This window comes from Anguilla rostrata, chromosome 3 (genome assembly GCF_018555375.3).
Source record: "Anguilla rostrata isolate EN2019 chromosome 3, ASM1855537v3, whole genome shotgun sequence".
Classification (NCBI taxonomy): Eukaryota; Metazoa; Chordata; class Actinopteri; order Anguilliformes; family Anguillidae; genus Anguilla; species Anguilla rostrata.
Genome location: NC_057935.1, coordinates 56,690,600 through 56,717,894, shown reverse-complemented (window position 1 = coordinate 56,717,894; position 27,295 = coordinate 56,690,600). Strand labels below are relative to the sequence as shown.

Here is a 27,295-nt window from a genome sequence, read left to right as displayed (position 1 = left end):
GTACATTCGGGTCAGTATCAAACTTTCGAGTTTTCAAGTGATTCCGTAAAACACTCACATTCTCGAATAGCATTTACTTTTCAGCTTTGCCTCTCCGGCTCCCGTTCAAATTATTCACGGGCATCTCCAAGCAAAACGTAGGTACCTCCAGAATGTATCATAACAGTTCGGAGAGACTGTATTTTTCTCTCGCTTACAGGTCATGGGTGGGTCCGAGGGGTTTTCCCAAGTCTTAATGGGACCACCCACCGATCCAACGGCTAAAGCAGGGTAGGTAGTCTAACCTGAACTTCAGTTGAGTTTTAGTCGAGTGGAAACTTCCGGCAGCTAGCCGTAGTGAACTTTTAAAACTGTAGTTATTATCACAGGCTAGCTAGCCGTTGTTAAGTATTTTTAGTTTTAATTACAACGTAACACAGAAAGTTGCTAGCTGGTGCGGCGTTGTAATGAAACATCCGAAGAATAGCTACTAGTTAAGCAGGCAGGTTATTAGCCGTCTAGACTAGCTAGCGTCACTAACGTTAGTTTGATTTTTCATTTTAACTAAACTGAGCAGAATTTATAGCCATGCAGCTGGTTTAGTGAAGCTGAGTAGCCAGCCATGCGGTATGAATGAAATGTGCCTATGTAGCTGGCTACAACAGAGTTGTAGCCTATGGCCTACCTTGAATTCATGTAGCTGCCTGAGTCATGAAACGATATTATGTGGGGTTTGCATGTGAACTGATGAAGAATGCATTTATATGAAATATAAATGAGCTTCCCATAAATATTATACCACTGTAAAAAAATTTTTTTTTTTAGTTGGCAAGTTAGCTCGCTTCCGCATAAAACCAAGATGGTGACCTAATGGCTAATTTTAAAGATGAGATGTTATCATTGGCATGTAGCTAAATGTCCAATGGGGGAATGATTGATATTTGTACTGGAGCATTTGTGATGATGTAATTAGCAGGAAAAAGAAATTATGTCTGTTTACATAACTCTCAGCCCTTTAAGACATTAACTTTTGTCCTAAAGGGCTGAGAGTCTGTGGTCATTGTAGTTATTTCTGCAGGAAATTCTGAAAAGTGCCAAACTCTTGGTGCTGCATAGGTATGGGGCATGCCACCCCACCAAGCCATAACTTGGCAGGATTTCATACATTCCAGTCACTTACTCGGTGCGGTTGTCTGCGACCTGCCAACTTTCTCCCAGTTGATTGGTGTTGGCTGCCGGTTTGCCATCTGGTTTCAGGTTATCATCACTGGGTTTGCCATTATAGTTACCTGTTGGAGGAGAAGGATCTTAATTTACTATTTGGTTCTGTGGAGTGTGCAGACCGACTACAACATGACTGTGTTGTATTTGTCCTTAAAAATGTAGAATCTATGGGGGTTAAAGAGAGCCTCACCACAAAGTCCACACAATAGTCCACTATAGGAGGAAGGTAGGCTGACATCCACATGGTGGTTCCCATCATATCGCACCAGCAGGCCAAAATCTGCATCCAGAACCACAAAAGTCCCACTCAAATGGATGCTCACACCATTGGGCAGAGACACAGGGAGGTGGACCCTTACACCATTCACCTAGACATGGAGATGGGGAGGTGAAACAAAACCTGAGACTGTTTGCATTGACTGAAACACAGACAATCAAACGGATAATACTGACACTCATAATCCTGGAACAACATGAAAGAAGTATTTTAAGCTCCCTAACAGCTCTGTTAGAATGGATACAATGAGATTAAGGTTAAATTTTAATGGCAAAGGAACAACTGGAAGGTCAGCATTCTTAAATCCCCTCACCTGAGCTTTTCGCCCTTTGCTCAGTATGAATTCTGATCCTTGCATATTGATAATAACAGCACGGACATAAGAGACATCCTTGTTGTTGTGCCGATGTTCATTCTGGGTGATGACGGAGAAGTATGGCAACCCAGAAGAGGCATTACATGGCTCAGTAAGAGTATACGAGCAAGAGCCCTGAAAGTGATGAACTTTCTTGTCAAAGGAGATGTAGTGAGGATCACCAGAAGCTGAACAAGTTCCACTACCTGTGGCAGGAAAAGGAACATAGGTGAGAAATGTGGAAAAAAGCAGTGGTCAGATGCTTCAAAGCACTCAGAACAAACTGAAACTGAGTGAAACTGGTGAACAATGCCATGCATGTCCTACCCAGTGCCTGACAGCCGTATTCTCCATCCTGCAGTTGGCAGACCTGATTGGGGGCACAGGAGGTGTTGTGGCACTCGATCACTCCCTCCCCTCTGCACACACAGCGCTGTGTACAGCCTTCCAGATACCAGCTCTCATTCACCTGAACACACACGGGAAAGGGCTCTCACTAGTGCATTCCATACAAACCACTGGAGATAACTCATTTCAGTAGTATAACACTGGAGTTCCGGGACCCGTTAATGCAGGTGCATCATGCAATTACTATTCGCAATAGTGGCTCCTTGGATTGACAACATTTGTCCATTTGTATTGTGCTGTCTCATCGTTTGTGAATAGCTAATCATTGAAAATACATGGCATGTCGAGAGGGGGCTCACAGGGTGGTAAGAGCCTTGGGGCTCAACACAGCCGCAGTCTTTGAGAGGAACGCAGCGGTCGTTGCTGAGGATGAAGCCGGGGTCGCACTTGCAGCCCTCCACGCAGTTCTCTCCGCACCCTGGCTGTGCACCCCCACTGTGCCCCACGCATGTCTCTGGACACGGGCTCACACATAAGGAGTAGTGACTGTTGGGGGGGCAGTCCAGAGCTGCGCACAAAGGAAGGAATAAGCCACGATCTGTGCTGATGGTGTTGAATGCTCAATGTACAGAAATAGCTGTGCGTTTTTTACGCTATACCTAAACATAATACAATCTTGAGTGTGACTGGGACTCACGGCAGAAGTCTGGCTCCCTCCATTGGTGGACAGGAGCTCCTGCGCTGAGACAGGCATCTGTGTAGGACTGCAGCTGATCACATAGGGTTTGCTGAAGCCCGTCATAGCGGCACATGTCATACACACAGCTCTGGAAATAGGGCCGTGGGTCAACCACGTTAATGCAGTCCCTGGGGAAGAGGATAAACAGAAACATCCTATATTCACAAAGGCATTGAGAAGTGTGTAGGGGGAAGCCGGCAGCATTCGTACAAACGGAGCACTTGAGCAGGACTGCGTTTGTATACTCTGCACGTGAATTGAAACGCGCATCGCTAAGCTTATAGTTGAAGTGCTTGTGCGTTCTCACCTGAAAGGACCTTGGGTGTCGTTCAGTTTGCCACAATTCTGAGGTTTGGACACCTCTGCCTCCAGATTGGGGTCACAGGGCGGTTCAGGTTTGTCATCAGGCAAACACCTGCAAGTAATATCAGTGAAAATAATTGTTATTTATTTTTGTTTGCTAATCGCCTCATCTTTGAGTTAACTACTCTAACAATACAGACACAAGGATTTTTCACGCATAAAGCAGTCCAGTCAAATTTTTCCACCCAGACAAACGCAAATTTAGATTCACATAAGCAGATGCACGAGAAACTACGTAAAGAAACATACGTGTCATCCTCGTCATCCTCAGTTTGCCAGCTGTTGCCAAACTGGTTTGCGTTCCCAGCCGCTGAACCGTCTGGCTTGGTGAAGTCATTGTTAGGGTTTCCATCATAATCTCCACACAATCCACACATCTGGTCAAAGTAGGAGCTGAGAGAGAAGGACACATGGAGGAGAATTCTTGAGATCTACCTGAATGAATTCATGAGAATTCTTTAGGATTGCCCTCCCAAAGCTGACTCTTCAGCCTCCTCCCACAGTATGGTGTAAGCCAAGCGGTTGAGCGGATTGCACCTCTACACACCTGGGGACGGAGATGTGCGCGTAGTGGTTACCGTCCCAGCGTACTGTGAGACCGAAAGGAGTCTGCATGGTGACGTACTGCCCAGCCAGGGAGAGAAAGATCAGGGGAGAAGGGGAGTGTGGGAGGGACACACGCAGTCCATTGACCTGTAGAAGGAGGGTAGGAGACCGTGTAAAGAGAGGACAGATCAGAGCAAGGAGTGATTACACAACTGAGAATCTTTTGCATTTGCAAGAGGTTCTGACAGTCCAGAGTTTATTGTAGATGAAGGATAAAAATGTACACGGCCATGTCTCCTTTAGTAAACTGTGACTTCTTACTGACCAGAGTCCTTCTGCTCTTCATCAGAGTGACAGTGACTCCACCGACGGTGACGTACAGCTTGCGCAGGTATGAAACGCCTGCCACGCCCCTCTCCTCATTCTTCCCCTCCACTGAGAACCAGGGACCTGAAAACCCAAAGAGCACAGATCATGCATAGTGTACTAGCGGCAGCGTAGCTTCCCTTAGAGTAGGGATATATGTTTCTGCTCTGTGACGTCTGCAGGTCAGGAGGTTTGTAGCTCTGCAATTCCCAGTGCCTCTACAGCAGATAAAGGGGTGAAACTCTTTAGAGCTTCTCTTACTTTTTAGGAGTGCAATACCTGTGTGGTTCTGGCAGCTCCTAGCCAGAGTATAGGTGCAGGTTCCCATGAAGGTGTAGTATTTCCCATCAAAGGTGGTGTAATGTGGGTCTCCTGAGATGTAACAGTCCTTTGTACCTGCAAAGGGAGATGATGTTTTGCATTTAAACCATTGCTTAACACACAGAGTAGCCTCAATCCACAGCATTTGATGTGTTTGCGTGATAACTGGGAACACTCACTTAAGGGGTAGCAGCCCAGCTCTCCATTCTGCAGTCCACAGGCATGCTGTGGGGGACACTCTCCTGAGCTGCATTTCACAACTCCTCCCTCACATGTGCACTTCAGCTCACAGCCCTCAGTGTAGAACTCTTCCCCTGCCTGAGACAAAAAGAGACCAGGTAGAATGGCTGCTTGTTGTTGAGATGCCGGTGAGATATGTAGAGATACACATTTTGAAATAACTAGACACAAGAGGGAAATATCCCTAAAATGCACAAATAAAGTGGCACTGCGAAATCACAGCTGGACACAAAGGCGATTACTCACCTGGTAGTACTGTCCATTGAAGTGGCACCCACAGGTCTCCTGTTTAATACACTTTCCAGAACTGTAAACGTATCCTGTGTCACACACACAGCCCTCTGCACATGGTCCACTGCACTGTCCCGGGCTGGGAATGGAGCAGGATGGGGGACAAGGTGGGGCACAAGCCTCGTAGTGGCTATTAGCAGGGCAGCGAAGAGCTGGGGTACAGTGAGATTTGGAGTAAGAAAAAGAACTATGGTTCAAGTCATGACATTTTAACATTACGATGTATTTCTTCTGTGCTCTTACAAAATATTCTCGAAGTATGGAGTTAATTGGCATTGAATGGCTACAGAACTCAATGGCGTTGGAAAAATGGCCATTTTCGAAAAGAAAATGATAGATTCTGTTGATCAATAAAAACGAAACAAATTTTCATGAAGTAGCAAGACACTCACGACAGAAGGTGCTGTTTCTCCATGGCCCAACGTTCACGTTGCGGTCCTGACACTCGTTGACGTAGGACTCCAGTGCTTCGCACAGTGATGTTTGAGCCCCGCCCAGCGCACACAAGTCAAAGAGACAGTCCTTGAAGAAGCCCTGCACCAGGAGAACAGTCAGCTTACAGCAGCTGCTTATAGCCTTATTGCCACAGAGCCTCTTTCACTCAACTCAGCATTACAAGAGGAAATTGTGCATGGGGTTTCCCAGGTGAAACAATTGTCACGGAAAAATAAATGGACTGATTGCTCACGTAGGACGGTAACTCACATTGGGGTTGACTCTTGGATGACAGACGGCGAAGGGTCCCTTGGGATCTAGTAGCATGCCACAGTAGGCGGGACTCTCATATATATCCTGTTGATCATCAGTGCATTCTGGGATTGTTTCATTGGGCTTCTTGTTGCAGCTAAAAGGATGAAGTTAAAGAAGCATTGTACCATCTGCATAACTCAAAGACATTTGTGATCATGTCTGGCAATTACATAAAATCTCACTTTGTGTCTGAGTTCCAACTGTGTCCAAAGTCATTGGTATTTGTGACTAGCTGACCAGAGGGTGTACGGAAATCATCCTTTGGGTTTCCGTTATAGTCTCCACACAGCCCACACAAGGTGTTCTTGTAACTGAAAAGGAATAGAAACAACAGTTAATTCTCAAATATTAAAGGTTGACTTGAGACAGTTAAATAGATACATGCTGAAAAAAAAATTAGGCTGAGCTCAAAATCTTCATTTTGCATCTCCGTTTGTGTCAGTCATATTTCACTAATGCCACTGTTGGAGACTCACTCGCTGGTCACTTTAATGTCCATGAAGTGGTTTCCATCGTATCGCACTGTAACGCCAAAGACTGCAGCCACAGTGTAGTGTTTCCCCGCCTTGAAGACAGACACGCCCTCAACTGGGGTCGCAGGCAAGTTCACTGTGGTCCGATTCACCTAAAGAAGGAGGTCACAGAGAGGACTAAAGTTAGAGGCTTGTCGTTTTACTGTGGATAAAGCACAGAGGTCTGAAAGCTTTTCAATGAAAGCTCTCACCCTCGCCAATTCTTTCTACTTACCTGCACAGTTCCCCCTTCAGCACCGATACCACCACTCCTTGTGTGTGCACATGCACTGCTTTGATATAGGTGACAGAAAGCAAGTTGAAACGATGCTCGTTATCAGCGTAGACTGAAAAGTGCGGGGCCAGGGTGCTGTTGCAGGTCTCTGCCATTAGGTAGCTGCAGTTGCCCATGAAGTCATATCGCCGGCGGTCAAACGTGGTGTAGTGAGGGTCGCCTGACGCAGTGCAGGTGGAGGTGTCTACATGGAAAACAAGATTGGGTCGAGTGTGAGTAGTAAAGGGGAAGTACTGGGTGAAGCTGAGGCAAATAGCCTGGAGAAGAAGTAGAAGATTTCTGGATGGAACTGAAATGGGGAAGGACAATGTAGAGGACTTGATCCAAATTTTGACCTTCATAAAAACTTAATGCAATCCTCCTACCTTTAGGATAGCAGCCTGCAACACCATTGACTTCACGACACTCCTCTGTGGGCTCACAGGCATTGCTGACACAGTCCAGCGTGTAGTTCCCTGCACATCGACACACCTCTGAGCAGCCATCACCAAAGACGATTTCCCTGGCTGGGAGAGGCAGGACAAAATTCACTTTAATGAATACCTTTAACAATGACAAATTACCGCTTTGAATATGTGGTGACAGTGCGGACCTCATAGTAGTTGTTGCTCTCGTCCAAGCAGCCACACTGGTGAAGGGAACGCAGCGGCGACCGCGGAACACGTATCCTGGGTCACAGAAGCAGCCGCTGATGCAGGAGCCGGTACAGTTCGTGGAGGGTTTCTGGCAGCTTGGGATGCAGGCTGGGCCGCACTCATTATAGTGAGCATTGGGGGACATTTCACTGCAGTTCAAAGAGTAGAGATGCATGTCATATGATTACTCTTGATGGTTTCGAATCCATGATTCGATGTAGATAGTTCACAAGACTTTCACAAGAAATTCAGTCAAAGACATTATGTTCCCATGGCAGAATGGATACTTTTGTGCGATTGAAGTACTGACCTGGGGTGCAGTGGTTGTGGGCTGAGGTGTTGTGGGGCTCGGAGTTGCTGGGACAAAAAATAACGTGAATTGTTAACAAGTAATTGTAACGTGGTGATCCTCTTCTTTTGGAGTGAATAACTCCTAACGTGGTTTCAGGCACTGATAACAATTTGCACAGCTTTGAAAAATCAATGAATAACTGTCACTGAAGTGTGTAAATTTAAGTACTCCACACATTGTATACGACTGGCCTAAGCAGACTCCTATAGTAGTGGGAGAGAGGTAGAAGTACTTAACAGCAGTCAATCTGAGTATTCCGGTTTCAATGAAATTTGTTTTCAAAACGTGGCATTTCTGTGTTTTGTTGGTATGCGGCGAAGTCAATGTGTCCTACCCAGTGCCTGACAGCCGTATTCTCCATCCTGCAGTTGGCAGACCTGATTGGGGGCACAGGAGGTGTTGTGGCACTCGATCACTCCCTCCCCTCTGCACACACAGCGCTGTGTACAGCCTTCCAGATACCAGCTCTCATTCACCTGAACACACACGGGAAAGGGCTCTCACTAGTGCATTCCATACAAACCACTGGAGATAACTCATTTCAATAGTATAACACTGGAGTTCCGGGACCCGTTAATGCAGGTGCATCATGCAATTACTATTCGCAATAGTGGCTCCTTGGATTGACAACATTTGTCCATTTGTATTGTGCTGTCTCATCGTTTGTGAATAGCTAATCATTGAAAATACATGGCATGTCGAGAGGGGGCTCACAGGGTGGTAAGAGCCTTGGGGCTCAACACAGCCGCAGTCTTTGAGAGGAACGCAGCGGTCGTTGCTGAGGATGAAGCCGGGGTCGCACTTGCAGCCCTCCACGCAGTTCTCTCCGCACCCTGGCTGTGCACCCCCACTGTGCCCCACGCATGTCTCTGGACACGGGCTCACACATAAGGAGTAGTGACTGTTGGGGGGGCAGTCCAGAGCTGCGCACAAAGGAAGGAATAAGCCACGATCTGTGCTGATGGTGTTGAATGCTCAATGTACAGAAATAGCTGTGCGTTTTTTACGCTATACGTAAACATAATACAATCTTGAGTGTGACTGGGACTCACGGCAGAAGTCTGGCTCCCTCCATTGGTGGACAGGAGCTCCTGCGCTGAGACAGGCATCTGTGTAGGACTGCAGCTGATCACATAGGGTTTGCTGAAGCCCGTCATAGCGGCACATGTCATACACACAGCTCTGGAAATAGGGCCGTGGGTCAACCACGTTAATGCAGTCCCTGGGGAAGAGGATAAACAGAAACATCCTATATTCACAAAGGCATTGAGAAGTGTGTAGGGGGAAGCCGGCAGCATTCGTACAAACGGAGCACTTGAGCAGGACTGCGTTTGTATACTCTGCACGTGAATTGAAACGCGCATCGCTAAGCTTATAGTTGAAGTGCTTGTGCGTTCTCACCTGAAAGGACCTTGGGTGTCGTTCAGTTTGCCACAATTCTGAGGTTTGGACACCTCTGCCTCCAGATTGGGGTCACAGGGCGGTTCAGGTTTGTCATCAGGCAAACACCTGCAAGTAATATCAGTGAAAATAATTGTTATTTATTTTTATTTGCTAATCGCCTCATCCTTGAGTTAACTACTCTAACAATACAGACACAAGGATTTTTCACGCATAAAGCAGTCCAGTCAAATTTTTCCACCCAGACAAACGCAAATTTAGATTCACATAAGCAGATGCACGAGAAACTACGTAAAGAAACATACGTGTCATCCTCGTCATCCTCAGTTTGCCAGCTGTTGCCAAACTGGTTTGCGTTCCCAGCCGCTGAACCGTCTGGCTTGGTGAAGTCATTGTTAGGGTTTCCATCATAATCTCCACACAATCCACACATCTGGTCAAAGTAGGAGCTGAGAGAGAAGGACACATGGAGGAGAATTCTTGAGATCTACCTGAATGAATTCATGAGAATTCTTTAGGATTGCCCTCCCAAAGCTGACTCTTCAGCCTCCTCCCACAGTATGGTGTAAGCCAAGCGGTTGAGCGGATTGCACCTCTACACACCTGGGGACGGAGATGTGCGCGTAGTGGTTACCGTCCCAGCGTACTGTGAGACCGAAAGGAGTCTGCATGGTGACGTACTGCCCAGCCAGGGAGAGAAAGATCAGGGGAGAAGGGGAGTGTGGGAGGGACACACGCAGTCCATTGACCTGTAGAAGGAGGGTAGGAGACCATGTAAAGAGAGGACAGATCAGAGCAAGGAGTGATTACACAACTGAGAATCTTTTGCATTTGCAAGAGGTTCTGACAGTCCAGAGTTTATTGTAGATGAAGGATAAAAATGTACACGGCCATGTCTCCTTTAGTAAACTGTGACTTCTTACTGACCAGAGTCCTTCTGCTCTTCATCAGAGTGACAGTGACTCCACCGACGGTGACGTACAGCTTGCGCAGGTATGAAACGCCTGCCACGCCCCTCTCCTCATTCTTCCCCTCCACTGAGAACCAGGGACCTGAAAACCCAAAGAGCACAGATCATGCATAGTGTACTAGCGGCAGCGTAGCTTCCTTAGAGTAGGGATATATGTTTCTGCTCTGTGACGTCTGCAGGTCAGGAGGTTTGTAGCTCTGCAATTCCCAGTGCCTCTACAGCAGATAAAGGGGGGAACTCTTTAGAGCTTCTCTTACTTTTTAGGAGTGCAATACCTGTGTGGTTCTGGCAGCTCCTAGCCAGAGTATAGGTGCAGGTTCCCATGAAGGTGTAGTATTTCCCATCAAAGGTGGTGTAATGTGGGTCTCCTGAGATGTAACAGTCCTTTGTACCTGCAAAGGGAGATGATGTTTTGCATTTAAACCATTGCTTAACACACAGAGTAGCCTCAATCCACAGCATTTGATGTGTTTGCGTGATAACTGGGAACACTCACTTAAGGGGTAGCAGCCCAGCTCTCCATTCTGCAGTCCACAGGCATGCTGTGGGGGACACTCTCCTGAGCTGCATTTCACAACTCCTCCCTCACATGTGCACTTCAGCTCACAGCCCTCAGTGTAGAACTCTTCCCCTGCCTGAGACAAAAAGAGACCAGGTAGAATGGCTGCTTGTTGTTGAGATGCCGGTGAGATATGTAGAGATACACATTTTGAAATAACTAGACACAAGAGGGAAATATCCCTAAAATGCACAAATAAAGTGGCACTGCGAAATCACAGCTGGACACAAAGGCGATTACTCACCTGGTAGTACTGTCCATTGAAGTGGCACCCACAGGTCTCCTGTTTAATACACTTTCCAGAACTGTAAACGTATCCTGTGTCACACACACAGCCCTCTGCACATGGTCCACTGCACTGTCCCGGGCTGGGAATGGAGCAGGATGGGGGACAAGGTGGGGCACAAGCCTCGTAGTGGCTATTAGCAGGGCAGCGAAGAGCTGGGGTACAGTGAGATTTGGAGTAAGAAAAAGAACTATGGTTCAAGTCATGACATTTTAACATTACGATGTATTTCTTCTGTGCTCTTACAAAATATTCTCGAAGTATGGAGTTAATTTGCATTGAATGGCTACAGAACTCAATGGCGTTGGAAAAATGGCCATTTTCGAAAAGAAAATGATAGATTCTGTTGATCAATAAAAACGAAACAAATTTTCATGAAGTAGCAAGACACTCACGACAGAAGGTGCTGTTTCTCCATGGCCCAACGTTCACGTTGCGGTCCTGACACTCGTTGACGTAGGACTCCAGTGCTTCGCACAGTGATGTTTGAGCCCCGCCCAGCGCACACAAGTCAAAGAGACAGTCCTTGAAGAAGCCCTGCACCAGGAGAACAGTCAGCTTACAGCAGCTGCTTATAGCCTTATTGCCACAGAGCCTCTTTCACTCAACTCAGCATTACAAAAGGAAATTGTGCATGGGGTTTCCCAGGTGAAACAATTGTCACGGAAAAATAAATGGACTGATTGCTCACGTACGACGGTAACTCACATTGGGGTTGACTCTTGGATGACAGACGGCGAAGGGTCCCTTGGGATCTAGTAGCATGCCACAGTAGGCGGGACTCTCATATATATCCTGTTGATCATCAGTGCATTCTGGGATTGTTTCATTGGGCTTCTTGTTGCAGCTAAAAGGATGAAGTTAAAGAAGCATTGTACCATCTGCATAACTCAAAGACATTTGTGATCATGTCTGGCAATTACATAAAATCTCACTTTGTGTCTGAGTTCCAACTGTGTCCAAAGTCATTGGTATTTGTGACTAGCTGACCAGAGGGTGTACGGAAATCATCCTTTGGGTTTCCGTTATAGTCTCCACACAGCCCACACAAGGTGTTCTTGTAACTGAAAAGGAATAGAAACAACAGTTAATTCTCAAATATTAAAGGTTGACTTGAGACAGTTAAATAGATACATGCTGAAAAAAAAATTAGGCTGAGCTCAAAATCTTCATTTTGCATCTCCTTTTGTGTCAGTCATATTTCACTAATGCCACTGTTGGAGACTCACTCGCTGGTCACTTTAATGTCCATGAAGTGGTTTCCATCGTATCGCACTGTAACGCCAAAGACTGCAGCCACAGTGTAGTGTTTCCCCGCCTTGAAGACAGACACGCCCTCAACTGGGGTCGCAGGCAAGTTCACTGTGGTCCGATTCACCTAAAGAAGGAGGTCACAGAGAGGACTAAAGTTAGAGGCTTGTCGTTTTACTGTGGATAAAGCACAGAGGTCTGAAAGCTTTTCAATGAAAGCTCTCACCCTCGCCAATTCTTTCTACTTACCTGCACAGTTCCCCCCTTCAGCACCGATACCACCACTCCTTGTGTGTGCACATGCACTGCTTTGATATAGGTGACAGAAAGCAAGTTGAAACGATGCTCGTTATCAGCGTAGACTGAAAAGTGCGGGGCCAGGGTGCTGTTGCAGGTCTCTGCCATTAGGTAGCTGCAGTTGCCCATGAAGTCATATCGCCGGCGGTCAAACGTGGTGTAGTGAGGGTCGCCTGACGCAGTGCAGGTGGAGGTGTCTACATGGAAAACAAGATTGGGTCGAGTGTGAGTAGTAAAGGGGAAGTACTGGGTGAAGCTGAGGCAAATAGCCTGGAGAAGAAGTAGAAGATTTCTGGATGGAACTGAAATGGGGAAGGACAATGTAGAGGACTTGATCCAAATTTTGACCTTCATAAAAACTTAATGCAATCCTCCTACCTTTAGGATAGCAGCCTGCAACACCATTGACTTCACGACACTCCTCTGTGGGCTCACAGGCATTGCTGACACAGTCCAGCGTGTAGTTCCCTGCACATCGACACACCTCTGAGCAGCCATCACCAAAGACGATTTCCCCTGGCTGGGAGAGGCAGGACAAAATTCACTTTAATGAATACCTTTAACAATGACAAATTACCGCTTTGAATATGTGGTGACAGTGCGGACCTCATAGTAGTTGTTGCTCTCGTCCAAGCAGCCACACTGGTGAAGGGGAACGCAGCGGCGACCGCGGAACACGTATCCTGGGTCACAGAAGCAGCCGCTGATGCAGGAGCCGGTACAGTTCGTGGAGGGTTTCTGGCAGCTTGGGATGCAGGCTGGGCCGCACTCATTATAGTGAGCATTGGGGGGACATTTCACTGCAGTTCAAAGAGTAGAGATGCATGTCATATGATTACTCTTGATGGTTTCGAATCCATGATTCGATGTGAGATAGTTCACAAGACTTTCACAAGAAATTCAGTCAAAGACATTATGTTCCCATGGCAGAATGGATACTTTTGTGCGATTGAAAGTACTGACCTGGGGGTGCAGTGGTTGTGGGCTGAGGTGTTGTGGGGCTCGGAGTTGCTGGGACAAAAAAATAACGTGAATTGTTAACAAGTAATTGTAACGTGGTGATCCTCTTCTTTTGGAGTGAATAACTCCTAACGTGGTTTCAGGCACTGATAACAATTTGCACAGCTTTGAAAAATCAATGAATAACTGTCACTGAAGTGTGTAAATTTAAGTACTCCACACATTGTATACGACTGGCCTAAGCAGACTCCTATAGTAGTGGGAGAGAGGTAGAAGTACTTAACAGCAGTCAATCTGAGTATTCCGGTTTCAATGAAATTTGTTTTCAAAACGTGGCATTTCTGTGTTTTGTTGGTATGCGGCTAAGTCAATGTGTCCTACCCAGTGCCTGACAGCCGTATTCTCCATCCTGCAGTTGGCAGACCTGATTGGGGGCACAGGAGGTGTTGTGGCACTCGATCACTCCCTCCCCTCTGCACACACAGCGCTGTGTACAGCCTTCCAGATACCAGCTCTCATTCACCTGAACACACACGGGAAAGGGCTCTCACTAGTGCATTCCATACAAACCACTGGAGATAACTCATTTCAATAGTATAACACTGGAGTTCCGGGACCCGTTAATGCAGGTGCATCATGCAATTACTATTCGCAATAGTGGCTCCTTGGATTGACAACATTTGTCCATTTGTATTGTGCTGTCTCATCGTTTGTGAATAGCTAATCATTGAAAATACATGGCATGTCGAGAGGGGGCTCACAGGGTGGTAAGAGCCTTGGGGCTCAACACAGCCGCAGTCTTTGAGAGGAACGCAGCGGTCGTTGCTGAGGATGAAGCCGGGTCGCACTTGCAGCCCTCCACGCAGTTCTCTCCGCACCCTGGCTGTGCACCCCACTGTGCCCCACGCATGTCTCTGGACACGGGCTCACACATAAGGAGTAGTGACTGTTGGGGGGGCAGTCCAGAGCTGCGCACAAAGGAAGGAATAAGCCACGATCTGTGCTGATGGTGTTGAATGCTCAATGTACAGAAATAGCTGTGCGTTTTTTACGCTATACCTAAACATAATACAATCTTGAGTGTGACTGGGACTCACGGCAGAAGTCTGGCTCCCTCCATTGGTGGACAGGAGCTCCTGCGCTGAGACAGGCATCTGTGTAGGACTGCAGCTGATCACATAGGGTTTGCTGAAGCCCGTCATAGCGGCACATGTCATACACACAGCTCTGGAAATAGGGCCGTGGGTCAACCACGTTAATGCAGTCCCTGGGGAAGAGGATAAACAGAAACATCCTATACTCACAAAGGCATTGAGAAGTGTGTAGGGGGAAGCCGGCAGCATTCGTACAAACGGAGCACTTGAGCAGGACTGCGTTTGTATACTCTGCACGTGAATTGAAACGCGCATCGCTAAGCTTATAGTTGAAGTGTTTGTGCGTTCTCACCTGAAAGGACCTTGGGTGTCGTTCAGTTTGCCACAATTCTGAGGTTTGGACACCTCTGCCTCCAGATTGGGGTCACAGGGCGGTTCAGGTTTGTCATCAGGCAAACACCTGCAAGTAATATCAGTGAAAATAATTGTTATTTATTTTTGTTTGCTAATCGCCTCATCTTTGAGTTAACTACTCTAACAATACAGACACAAGGATTTTTCACGCATAAAGCAGTCCAGTCAAATTTTTCCACCCAGACAAACGCAAATTTAGATTCACATAAGCAGATGCACGAGAAACTACATAAAGAAACATACGCGTCATCCTCGTCCTCCTCAGTTTGCCAGCTGTTGCCAAACTGGTTTGCGTTCCCAGCCGCTGAACCGTCTGGCTTGGTGAAGTCATTGTTAGGGTTTCCATCATAATCTCCACACAATCCACACATCTGGTCAAAGTAGGAGCTGATAGAGAAGGACACATGGAGGAGAATTCTTGAGATCTACCTGAATGAATTCATGAGAATTCTTTAGGATTGCCCTCCCAAAGCTGACTCTTCAGCCTCCTCCCACAGTATGGTGTAAGCCAAGCGGTTGAGCGGATTGCACCTCTACACACCTGGGGACGGAGATGTGCGCGTAGTGGTTACCGTCCCAGCGTACTGTGAGACCGAAAGGAGTCTGCATGGTGACGTACTGCCCAGCCAGGGAGAGAAAGATCAGGGGAGAAGGGGAGTGTGGGAGGGACACACGCAGTCCATTGACCTGTAGAAGGAGGGTAGGAGACCATGTAAAGAGAGGAAAGATCAGAGCAAGGAGTGATTACACAACTGAGAATCTTTTGCATTTGCAAGAGGTTCTGACAGTCCAGAGTTTATTGTAGATGAAGGATAAAAATGTACACGGCCATGTCTCCTTTAGTAAACTGTGACTTCTTACTGACCAGAGTCCTTCTGCTCTTCATCAGAGTGACAGTGACTCCACCGACGGTGACGTACAGCTTGCGCAGGTATGAAACGCCTGCCACGCCCCTCTCCTCATTCTTCCCCTCCACTGAGAACCAGGGACCTGAAAACCCAAAGAGCACAGATCATGCATAGTGTACTAGCGGCAGCGTAGCTTCCCTTAGAGTAGGGATATATGTTTCTGCTCTGTGACGTCTGCAGGTCAGGAGGTTTGTAGCTCTGCAATTCCCAGTGCCTCTACAGCAGATAAAGGGGTGGAACTCTTTAGAGCTTCTCTTACTTTTTAGGAGTGCAATACCTGTGTGGTTCTGGCAGCTCCTAGCCAGAGTATAGGTGCAGGTTCCCATGAAGGTGTAGTATTTCCCATCAAAGGTGGTGTAATGTGGGTCTCCTGAGATGTAACAGTCCTTTGTACCTGCAAAGGGAGATGATGTTTTGCATTTAAACCATTGCTTAACACACAGAGTAGCCTCAATCCACAGCATTTGATGTGTTTGCGTGATAACTGGGAACACTCACTTAAGGGGTAGCAGCCCAGCTCTCCATTCTGCAGTCCACAGGCATGCTGTGGGGGACACTCTCCTGAGCTGCATTTCACAACTCCTCCCTCACATGTGCACTTCAGCTCACAGCCCTCAGTGTAGAACTCTTCCCTGCCTGAGACAAAAGAGACCAGGTAGAATGGCTGCTTGTTGTTGAGATGCCGGTGAGATATGTAGAGATACACATTTTGAAATAACTAGACACAAGAGGGAAATATCCCTAAAATGCACAAATAAAGTGGCACTGCGAAATCACAGCTGGACACAAAGGCGATTACTCACCTGGTAGTACTGTCCATTGAAGTGGCACCCACAGGTCTCCTGTTTAATACACTTTCCAGAACTGTAAACGTATCCTGTGTCACACACACAGCCCTCTGCACATGGTCCACTGCACTGTCCCGGGCTGGGAATGGAGCAGGATGGGGGACAAGGTGGGGCACAAGCCTCGTAGTGGCTATTAGCAGGGCAGCGAAGAGCTGGGGTACAGTGAGATTTGGAGTAAGAAAAAGAACTATGGTTCAAGTCATGACATTTTAACACTACGATGTATTTCTTCTGTGCTCTTACAAAATATTCTCGAAATATGGAGTTAATTTGCATTGAATGGCTACAGAACTCAATGGCGTTGAAAAAATGGCCATTTTCGAAAAGAAAATGATAGATTCTGTTGATCAATAAAAACGAAACAAATTTTCATGAAGTAGCAAGACACTCACGACAGAAGGTGCTGTTTCTCCATGGCCCAACGTTCACGTTGCGGTCCTGACACTCGTTGACGTAGGACTCCAGTGCTTCGCACAGTGATGTTTGAGCCCCGCCCAGCGCACACAAGTCAAAGAGACAGTCCTTGAAGAAGCCCTGCACCAGGAGAACAGTCAGCTTACAGCAGCTGCTTATAGCCTTATTGCCACAGAGCCTCTTTCACTCAACTCAGCATTACAAAAGGAAATTGCGCATGGGGTTTCCCAGGTGAAACAATTGTCACGGAAAAATAAATGATTGCTCACGTACGGCGGTAACTCACATTGGGGTTGACTCTTGGATGACAGACGGCGAAGGGTCCCTTGGGATCTAGTAACATGCCACAGTAGGCGGGACTCTCATATATATCCTGTTGATCATCAGTGCATTCTGGGATTGTTTCATTGGGCTTCTTGTTGCAGCTAAAAGAATGAAGTTAAAGAAGCATTGTACCATCTGCATAACTCAAAGACATTTGTGATCATGTCTGGCAATTACATAAAATCTCACTTTGTGTCTGAGTTCCAGCTGTGTCCAAAGTCATTGGTATTTGTGACTAGCTGACCAGAGGGTGTACGGAAATCATCCTTTGGGTTTCCGTTATAGTCTCCACACAGCCCACACAAGGTGTTCTTGTAACTGAAAAGAAATAGAAACAACAGTTAATTCTCAAATATTAAAGGTTGACTTGAGACAGTTAAATAGATACATGCTGAAAAAAAAATTAGGCTGAGCTCAAAATCTTCATTTTGCATCTCCTTTTGTGTCAGTCATATTTCACTAATTCCACTGTTGGAGACTCACTCGCTGGTCACTTTAATGTCCATGAAGTGGTTTCCATCGTATCGCACTGTAACGCCAAAGACTGCAGCCACAGTGTAGTGTTTCCCCGCCTTGAAGACAGACACGCCCTCAACTGGGGTCGCAGGCAAGTTCACTGTGGTCCGATTCACCTAAAGAAGGAGGTCACAGAGAGGACTAAAGATAGAGGCTTGTCGTTTTACTGTGGATAAAGCACAGAGGTCTGAAAGCTTTTCAATGAAAGCTCTCACCCTCGCCAATTCTTTCTACTTACCTGCACAGTTCCCCCCTTCAGCACCGATACCACCACTCCTTGTGTGTGCACATGCACTGCTTTGATATAGGTGACAGAAAGCAAGTTGAAACGATGCTCGTTATCAGCGTAGACTGAAAAGTGCGGGGCCAGGGTGCTGTTGCAGGTCTCTGCCATTAGGTAGCTGCAGTTGCCCATGAAGTCATATCGCCGGCGGTCAAACGTGGTGTAGTGAGGGTCGCCTGACGCAGTGCAGGTGGAGGTGTCTACATGGAAAACAAGATTGGGTCAAGTGTGAGTAGTAAAGGGGAAGTACTGGGTGAAGCTGAGGCAAATAGCCTAGAGAAGAAGTAGAAGATTTCTGGATGGAACTGAAATGGGGAAGGACAATGTACAGGACTTGATCCAAATTTTGACCTTCATAAAAACTTAACGCAATCCTCCTACCTTTAGGATAGCAGCCTGCAACACCATTGACTTCACGACACTCCTCTGTGGGCTCACAGGCATTGCTGACACAGTCCAGCGTGTAGTTCCCTGCGCATCGACACACCTCTGAGCAGCCATCACCAAAGACGATTTCCCCTGGCTGGGAGAGGCAGGACAAAATTCACTTTAATGAATACCTTTAACAATGACAAATTACCGCTTTGAATATGTGGCGACAGTGCGGACCTCATAGTAGTTGTTGCTCTCGTCCAAGCAGCCACACTGGTGAAGGGGAACGCAGCGGCGACCGCGGAACACGTATCCTGGGTCACAGAAGCAGCCGCTGATGCAGGAGCCGGTACAGTTCGTGGAGGGTTTCTGGCAGCTTGGGATGCAGGCTGGGCCGCACTCATTATAGTGGGCATTGGGGGGACATTTCACTGCAGTTTGAGAAGTAGAGATTCATGTCATTTGATTCGAACATTTTGAATCCATGATTCGATTTTAGTTAGTTTGTGATATTCTCACATCTAAGTCAAGGCATGTTCCTAAGTCAGAATGGATACTTTTATTTGGTCAACAGTGCTGACCTGGGGGTGCAGTGGTTGGTGACTGCGTGGTGGTGGGGCTTGGAGTTGCTGGAACAAAAAACAAAGATGTGAATTGTCAAACAATAATTGAACAATGTTGTTATGTTCTTCATATGTAGTTTATAATTTTTGAACTGGTTTTGTACATTCATAACAGCATGTGTAGTATTAAAAAAATTCTTAACTCTTAATAGAGTTTTAGTTTAAGTGTAGCGCTCATATCGTTGTCTTATATGGATTTCTACAATCATGTGATTATGGTAGCAGTATTTACTACCTGTCAATCTCAGAATTTCAGTTTCAATGAAATGTATTCATTTTTTAATCTGTTATTTCTCTGTTTCGTAGGCGTGGGGTGAATTCTGTGTTTTGTACTCAGAGCTCGACAGCCACATTGTGCAGGGAGTCGGGGCAGGGGGTGTGGGAGAGGGTGTAGGCATAATTAACTGCTGTTCAGGCAGTAGGGATTCATGTAACATGATATTCACTGTTGTTTTTTTATCATGATAACATACTACTTCTTTTCATTCAGCTGCTCATTGAATTTATGTTTCCATTTCAGAAATATTGTGTTATAGTGATATATTATATTCACTTGATTCTGCAGAGGTCAAAGGTTTTGTTGTGGTTGGTCTAGGGGCTTCTGTGGAGGGTTTAGCAGTAGTTGATGCTGGCGCTGCAATATAGAACCATAAATTTAATCAAAATGTGAATTATTTTTATAATTTGTTAAATGATCGTTGATTCATGAATGATTAGTTAAAGCATTGAATTAAACTGGCATATATTTAAGACAAATATTGTATAAACATTTGCCGAATATCACAGTGCACACAGAAATGTATTGTTTTATGGATTTTCTTACCTTGGCAGTCTGTGATGCATACACTGTCTATAGCGATGTCTGTTTTATCTGTTTCTCCATAAATGCCTTGAATCACGAACTGAGATATGTACACACACACAAACATCAGCAAACAAAACTTATCTACATTCCTAGATGTGATGAAGATCCTTGAACCAGTACAGAAACTGACACAAGCTTTATTGTCCACCATTACGGGGAGTCACTTTTAGAAAACTGTCAGATGTTAAGGCTAGATGATGAGAAAAAAGGTTTGCCTACAGTACTATCTACCCCCGTGGTAACATTAGTATTTATGATCCACTTTGCATATTTTTTTCACACATGACAGAATCTGCTTAAATACACTGCCAGTCAGTGCCAGCCATTCACCTGGACTTCTGCCATTCCAATATACTGAATCTCTGCTTTATTCCAATCTCGTCCCTGATCCCCTTTCAATGTGAATATAGGAGCTCCTAGGTTTCCTCCTGCAGAGATGGAAAAGCAGTTCACAGCCTCATTTTGACAGGCAGTTAAATTCAAATTGAACATATTACCTGTAACAACTGAACAAATGTGTATTGTTAAAAATGTCAACTGTGTCAATTCCACTAGCAAGCACAGACATAGGGTCTTACCAGCTGTGGCAGCGTAGATGTTGATCTGCATATTGGTGGCAGTGCCATACATGGTATAGTGGAAGGAGAGCTGGAGACATCCTGCAGAGGAAGCAGATGGACTCCACAGCTCTGCACTTGCACCTGGCACTCTGGACGTGGAGTCTAACAGCATGTACGAACCAACTGCCAAAAGACAAAAAGTTGACTTATTTATGCCAATATATACTTTTTTACAAAATACTTTTCTAAATTATTTTAAAAAAAAGATATACACATCCCTCCATAGCTTTTCTGTTTTTAGTTTCTATATTCATTCAGGGTCGCTGTTTTTTCCACCAGAGCTGTTATACCAGCCAATAGATAATTCATATTTTTGAAAAACATCACAACATTCAGACTTCTGGCAACATTTGGTGGAAGAGAAGAATAAACCAATGCATCACACAAAAAATGTGTGGTGTTGTCATAGTATATGTGCAATGCTAATGCACTTACAGCCTGGTTTGGAGAAGTCATCTTCAGGTCCTGTCCCTTCTGTGGGAGTTGGCCCAGTCCACTGCTCCCAGCCGAAGATTCTAGGATCAGTCTCCATGGTCCAGCCGCACAGGTCATCGGTGGTGTCAAAGTCACATTCAGACAGACACCCTACAATGATGCATAAGGTGTGTGTGCCAACATGTAGAATTATAACAAGAATGTTAAAGACTGATTGGAAGGCATTATTGCTGGAGGTCTAATATTCCATAGGATCAATGTCTGATACAGATGACTTTTTCCATTGAGGCAGTTAACAAGACTACAGTACTGTGCAAAAGTCAGAGACCACCCTTTTGTTTATTTTATTTCTGGTCACATCAGCCATTCAAAGCTAGTTATTTATTTTTTTAGTGTCAGACAATAATGCAGGAAACACATATTTTGATGACTAGGCATAATATCCAATCTATCAGCATTTGTCCACTGTGCATCCTACAACCGCTTTAAATCTTCCATTCCTCCAATGAACATACAAGTTACCGCTGTTTCCTCCAAAAAAGTTACCAAAAGTGTCAATGATATTATATTTAAACCCCTTGCTTTCAAAAGTGACTCTAACATTCAAACAAACAATAACAAAAAAACACCTTATCTGCCTTACTGATTTCTTTGTCTTGTGCATCTAAATGCCTGAAGGAGATATCTCTAATGAGATCAGATATAGGATAATTTAACTGCATAAGGAAAGTGAAAGTCAAAGAAAATGACTTTGAACAGTTTCCAAAACTGTTCAAAATATTATTGCAAGATGGGACTCCTAACGACTGTGCAAGAACTGGAAGATGACCAAAACTATAACCATCATAAAGACAGTGATAGATTTTATCTTTGAGATATAGGAAAAATCAAGCTCCACTCTTGTATCAGACCAGAATAAATCCACATGTGTTTCTGTCAATCCTTCCACTGTGAGAACACCACTCTTTCGGTGCTTTCGTCTGAAAGGATGTGTAGCAGTCAAAAAGCCATTACTGAGAAAAGGAAATAAACAAAAGAGAATATTTGCACTACTACACTAAAACTGGACACCTGAGATGTGGAGTAAGGTTTAATGGACCGATGAGTCTAAGGGCTCTATTTTCCAGCCCGCACATGGCATGTTGCTAGCCGCTACACTAGCCAGTTGAGAAGGCTTTGTGACTGAAGCTCCCGCCATTCGTGCCCCAGTAATGAATCCTCTTTCAAAGTCACTTAGATCTTGTCCTCTTGATCCAAAATGAAGGTCAACTGGGCCTGCTCAACATTTTTATACATGCCACTGAGCATGATGGGATATTAATTGGTTAATTAATCATGCAGTACACCCTTATGGAAGAATCTGTATTTGTTATATTTCTCCACTCATTTATTCAGGTTTTTCCTTTAATGGCTGTTTTCAATGGAAAGCAAATAAAAGAAAGGGTGGTCTCTGACCTTTGCACAGTACTGTATATCAAGAGTTTTGTCAAGAGCGACATACCTGGGCAAGCTCCCTCGCTGATGACAATGTTATCCAAAGCTGTGTCACATGAGGATGTAAGCCCACGTGCTGCCACGAATACAACCTAGAGACACAAAAATACAGTCACATTCAGCTTGATTTTCTGGTGGTTTAATCATACCTGTTGATTAAATTCAGACATTGTGTTACCAATGTTACCACCACTTTCAAACAAAATCCTGGTATTGCACCTTTGATTTTGTCAATATTATTACGCACTAAGAGAGCACTCACATTCATTGTCTGCCCTTCGAGGCGGGACACAGTCACAGAGCCTCCAAGCCATGATGGACTCTGGAACCCCATTCTCTCCCATACATTCTCCTCCTCCATACTAGGCCTTTTAACAAGCACTGCCAGTTTGTTCCTTGTGTCAGTCCCATACATGTAGTACATGAACTGTATGCACATTTGGGCGGAGCCTATGCCCAATGGGGGGCTGATCAGACGGGCTATCTGTCCATTAGCAACATTGTCACATTCATGGTAAATGTAGAATCCACCTGGAGATTTGTTAAGCAGAAAAGAGATGTGGAAAAGATGAGAGCAGTGGAGGATGGGAAGGGAAAGACAGTTTCAACATCTGAAGACCATTACATACAGTAATACTATATTGCCAATGATCAGATGATAATGAGCACATACAAGACATCAAATTTGAAAGCATCTTTGCATGGTTTCGAGACCCCTTAATTATTTCCTTTCTACAATTTACAAAGTAATGGTAGAAAACTCCAGAGGTTATCGAAAAGCCTTTTCCTGTTGTCTTTTTTCTTTCTTGCTATGTGGAAATCTGAATGTTTAACTATTTTTACATTAAGTTGGATTTTTACATATTTTCAACATGAAACTTTTTATATATTAACAACTATACAACTATCAGACTTCGCCAACTCATGTTCAAATTTGTGCATGTAGTAAAATGATGATAAACAACAATGATCCTATATGACATACAATACTGATGTATTTTTAATGTAGCTGTGCTATGGTTGAGTACTCACTTCCATCAGGATAGTCCCCATCTGGGCCTGTGCCTGGAGTGGGAGAGGGGCCTCTGTGTCGAGTCCAGTCACTATCGTCTTCATTGTCCTGGCGAAAATGGCAGAAGGGGATGCTGTTGTTGTTGAAGTCACAGGAGGTCACAACTGAGGAAGGAGGGTGGAGGAGAGGAGAAGGTTAAGATGTCATTAAAATAATGCAAACAAGAGACAAGCAGAAATTACAATGGTATCAAAAGAAGAGCCATCGTCATTCAGGGGTATTAAATGAGACAACCCTGCAGCCTGAGTCTAATGCTGTTGATTAACTGACAACATGCATTTCGAAGTGAACACATATAAACCCACAGTTCCCAACAGCTTTCATAGACTGCCCACCCTCATTGGAATGGAACTATTATGCACTTTACTGGCACCCTTTTTGTGGCCTGATGTAGCCTGATATATAAAATTGCTCTAAAGCTAAACATGAGATCATTGGCTTCATAAAGACATAATATAATAGTATCAGTAAAGCCTATCAATTTCAGTTAAATTGATACAGTGCTTGCCAATGTAATGTTTGAATGATTTTATTGCTTTCTAGATTGTGTGTGCCACAGTATTCTGTTCGTATATGCAGCTATGCTTATGGGTAAAGCACATTATACACCACTCAGGGGAAAGGTCTATTTCATTCCAAGGCCACGTTTGTCACGTTGTATGAACGAGCCCACATACCACTCCCTGTTATGGGTGTGTATAGGGCTGTCTGTCTCAGCGTGCAGCATACCAATCTTCTGTCCCTAGATATTATGCTGTTGCTTTTCAGGGTATGATGTGAACAGCTTCACCTTTTAGCCCTCCTCACATAGTTTCCACTGACATTGTCAACTTACCAGCTCCCGTGTTTGTAGATATCCCTTTGTCAGCTCTGCAGAACAGGTGAAACATTGTAAGACAAACAGCTAGATTGCTGACAAAATAAAGGTTTCCAGAGAGTGTTATGTCACCTGTAATTTAATATACTTCATGATCTGTGATGTAAATCCATTCACATGCCACGTAAAACCCTATGGTAAAACCAATTCATATCAAATATTTTATAATAAAAAATAACACCTGACACTCATCTATGAGTGTAGCATTGCTCTTGTAGAAGGTTCTCATGAATAATGAAATGCTATCTCACTGACAGGTTCATGTTTATTATTTCCAGTTATGTTAATTTTAATTTAATATAAATTAAAATCCAATTAACAAACATGGGAAACAGTATCAACTAAAGTGTAGTTTTGAAACTCTGACCTTTTAGACTGTGACTACTGACATACAATGAGATTTGTTATTTGTTACTATTTAAATAAACCTGGCAATAAACTTGTTTGATTATCTGTAATGGTGACACCAGATAATTTTGTAGATGTGCAGATGTATACTTGGTGCTCCAACACGAATAATGGCACTTCCCCGGTATCTGATATGTGATCGAAGTAGCCTGTAATTTATTGTAGACTGTATTACGCACGGAACACACTTTGCTGGAAATTGAAACCCCTACCACACATGTTTTAACCTGGTATTCCAAAAACACCACAGACATTTTTCCCCATGTATAATTTAACATGTATGATTTTAACTAAAATTCAACCCTGCGCCTACCTGTTATTTAGGTCTCTTGCTGTATATAATCCATTTATCCATGTGAGAATGAATATGAATTTGATTTTATCCATGGCTAACTCAGAGAGAGTGAGCTAGCTGGAAAGAAGACAGAATGGACCTTAGGTAAGGCTTTTATAGGACAGAGAGGAGGAGGGGGTGTTAGTGTTTTATCACTTTCTGTCATGTTATTTTGCCTAGAGTCTTGCAAAATGATCAGTGAATCATAATTACTATGATAGTGGCAGGGGTGTGTTCTGAAGCCAGTTATTCTATACCATGCAAAATGACAGTAAATAGGAAGGTGTGTCTGTCCGTAAATGATAGAATTGCTTAACCTGTGTAAAAGTAATTGTGAAACATCTTTTGTGCTTCTGACCTGCATACCTACACCCTTATTGAAAAGTACTGTGACCAAGACTCTAAAGCCCTGACATTTTTCATTTTTCAGTTTATGTATGTCTAAGGAAAGTGGGAAATACGCCTACTGGAGGTGTTTAAAACCATTATGATCAGTTCTACTTCCTCTGCTGTCACTTCATTCATGTAAATTTGATTTTACAATAAACTGAGAAAATAATCATATTTTTAAGATCCAGGTCCAGGTTGAAACATCATGCAGGAACCGGACTATAACTGCTTCGAAAAATACTGCTCACGCATAGACACACATACATGCAAATGCTCTCCCACATACAGAACCACATATGCATACTCCACAACATTATTATTGGACATCATCACAGGGTAATGAGGAATGATTATCGGAGCTCGAGGAGAGGCAACTCCCTGCTGATATAGTAGGTGCACAAGTTCAGTTTTCAGTTTTTCAGCCAAGTGATTACTGAGGAAATTATGTTTTATTATTCTTGACATGTCTGAACCCTGCCTCATCCACTGGGTTTCCTTCACTGAATTTTATCCATGAAAATGACTATGCTAGTTACAACAATCAGCCCTGATAGGTTTTTTATTAGGCCTGTGAACAGTCATTTCCCCTGATATCTTTTGCTAATCATGCCCGTACTTTTCTCTAGTACCTGTACTACAAACATTCTTTCCCACTCCCACTGAACCATGCTTGTGCTGTCACACATTCTGACACACCTGACAAATAGACTGGCTTGCCAACTGGGTGCTTGTCAATATAGCTCTGAAGATCATTGTGTACCCTTGTGTTTCTTGAATGTTCATGCAAATATTAATAAATTATGATGAAGTCTCAACATACATATGTCCACTTAGTTCTGTTAGTGACCACAACTCTCAGACATTGTTGTCCATTGACTTGCAAATGACCATTTCTATTTTGTCATACCCTTCATCATCTTAACATATCAGACATATTTTGTGAGGCTAGAAGTGATAGGGGATGACTTGAGAGACCTGCTTCTCCCCTTTTGGTGGACTTCATAGCCTCCTGATGGTGTAGATATATTCAAAAGCCAAAACATAGAAGTCAAATAGAAATCAAACTGAAATTAGATGTATAATATTACCATTATCATCATCGTCCACAATTTTTTTTTTTTTTTACTTTAATCCAATTTACTAGTATTTGTGAGCAATAATGTAAATCCTTCCCTCGGTACAATTAGATTTCACAGACATGAGTCATACACTTTACTGAGTTGGATGTACAAAGGCCATTTGGCCCTGCCATTTCAGGTATCTTATGTGACCAGATAGTCAATGCTGTTAATCAATAACACACATAAAGAAGCACTCCACCCATCCAATCAGAACCACACACCTGAACAATAAAAGTAAAATTTTTAAAGGCATAATATATTTACAGGAAAGCATCTATGAATAATTGCGGAGAAAATTGTATAGACTCTAGAATTGAGTGCACAACCAAACGCTTTAGTATGAGGTTGACTCTGAAATGCACATTGTCTGAATTAGTGCAGTGTACAAGCTACTTATTTGCCCCTACAAGCTACAGTATAAAAAAATATTTTGATTGAATGTTAATGCCCTAATTAATGCATAGCCATTCAGTATTGTTCAGGTATAAGTTTAGACTGCCAATAGACATCTCTTGTGCAAGCTCAGCTAATATTTCATAGAAAGGAGCAGGCATATGCGCACAGTA

At 44.3% G+C, this 27,295-nt stretch overlaps 1 protein-coding gene across 1 annotated transcript in view; it reads right to left on the bottom strand.

Moving 5' to 3' along the window:
- Nucleotides 1-25,292, bottom strand: part of zanl (zonadhesin, like) — a 35,974-nt gene extending 10,682 nt beyond the window's left edge. Inside the window, 70 exon segments of the mRNA XM_064328508.1 lie at nt 1,160-1,268; nt 1,394-1,571; nt 1,794-2,041; nt 2,163-2,304; nt 2,543-2,751; nt 2,881-3,050; nt 3,230-3,337; nt 3,535-3,678; nt 3,833-3,978; nt 4,157-4,281; nt 4,477-4,593; nt 4,698-4,836; nt 5,005-5,201; nt 5,442-5,583; nt 5,755-5,893; nt 5,982-6,110; nt 6,276-6,424; nt 6,543-6,790; nt 6,972-7,112; nt 7,195-7,242; nt 7,245-7,376; nt 7,379-7,390; nt 7,928-8,069; nt 8,308-8,516; nt 8,646-8,815; nt 8,995-9,102; nt 9,300-9,443; nt 9,598-9,743; nt 9,922-10,046; nt 10,240-10,356; nt 10,461-10,599; nt 10,768-10,964; nt 11,205-11,346; nt 11,518-11,656; nt 11,745-11,873; nt 12,039-12,187; nt 12,310-12,554; nt 12,736-12,877; nt 12,964-13,157; nt 13,321-13,368; nt 13,699-13,840; nt 14,079-14,161; nt 14,164-14,206; nt 14,209-14,285; nt 14,415-14,584; nt 14,764-14,871; nt 15,069-15,212; nt 15,367-15,512; nt 15,691-15,815; nt 16,011-16,127; nt 16,232-16,369; nt 16,533-16,733; nt 16,974-17,115; nt 17,282-17,420; nt 17,509-17,637; nt 17,803-17,951; nt 18,074-18,318; nt 18,500-18,641; nt 18,728-18,921; nt 19,072-19,119; nt 19,667-19,747; nt 19,937-20,015; nt 20,309-20,406; nt 20,557-20,721; nt 21,034-21,183; nt 22,535-22,619; nt 22,790-23,058; nt 23,560-23,703; nt 24,435-24,469; nt 25,198-25,292. Coding sequence (XP_064184578.1) covers nt 1,160-1,268; nt 1,394-1,571; nt 1,794-2,041; nt 2,163-2,304; nt 2,543-2,751; nt 2,881-3,050; nt 3,230-3,337; nt 3,535-3,678; nt 3,833-3,978; nt 4,157-4,281; nt 4,477-4,593; nt 4,698-4,836; nt 5,005-5,201; nt 5,442-5,583; nt 5,755-5,893; nt 5,982-6,110; nt 6,276-6,424; nt 6,543-6,790; nt 6,972-7,112; nt 7,195-7,242; nt 7,245-7,376; nt 7,379-7,390; nt 7,928-8,069; nt 8,308-8,516; nt 8,646-8,815; nt 8,995-9,102; nt 9,300-9,443; nt 9,598-9,743; nt 9,922-10,046; nt 10,240-10,356; nt 10,461-10,599; nt 10,768-10,964; nt 11,205-11,346; nt 11,518-11,656; nt 11,745-11,873; nt 12,039-12,187; nt 12,310-12,554; nt 12,736-12,877; nt 12,964-13,157; nt 13,321-13,368; nt 13,699-13,840; nt 14,079-14,161; nt 14,164-14,206; nt 14,209-14,285; nt 14,415-14,584; nt 14,764-14,871; nt 15,069-15,212; nt 15,367-15,512; nt 15,691-15,815; nt 16,011-16,127; nt 16,232-16,369; nt 16,533-16,733; nt 16,974-17,115; nt 17,282-17,420; nt 17,509-17,637; nt 17,803-17,951; nt 18,074-18,318; nt 18,500-18,641; nt 18,728-18,921; nt 19,072-19,119; nt 19,667-19,747; nt 19,937-20,015; nt 20,309-20,406; nt 20,557-20,721; nt 21,034-21,183; nt 22,535-22,619; nt 22,790-23,058; nt 23,560-23,703; nt 24,435-24,469; nt 25,198-25,271 — 9,719 coding nt within the window. The 5' untranslated portion in view covers nt 25,272-25,292.
- Nucleotides 25,293-27,295: the final 2,003 nt, after the last annotated feature.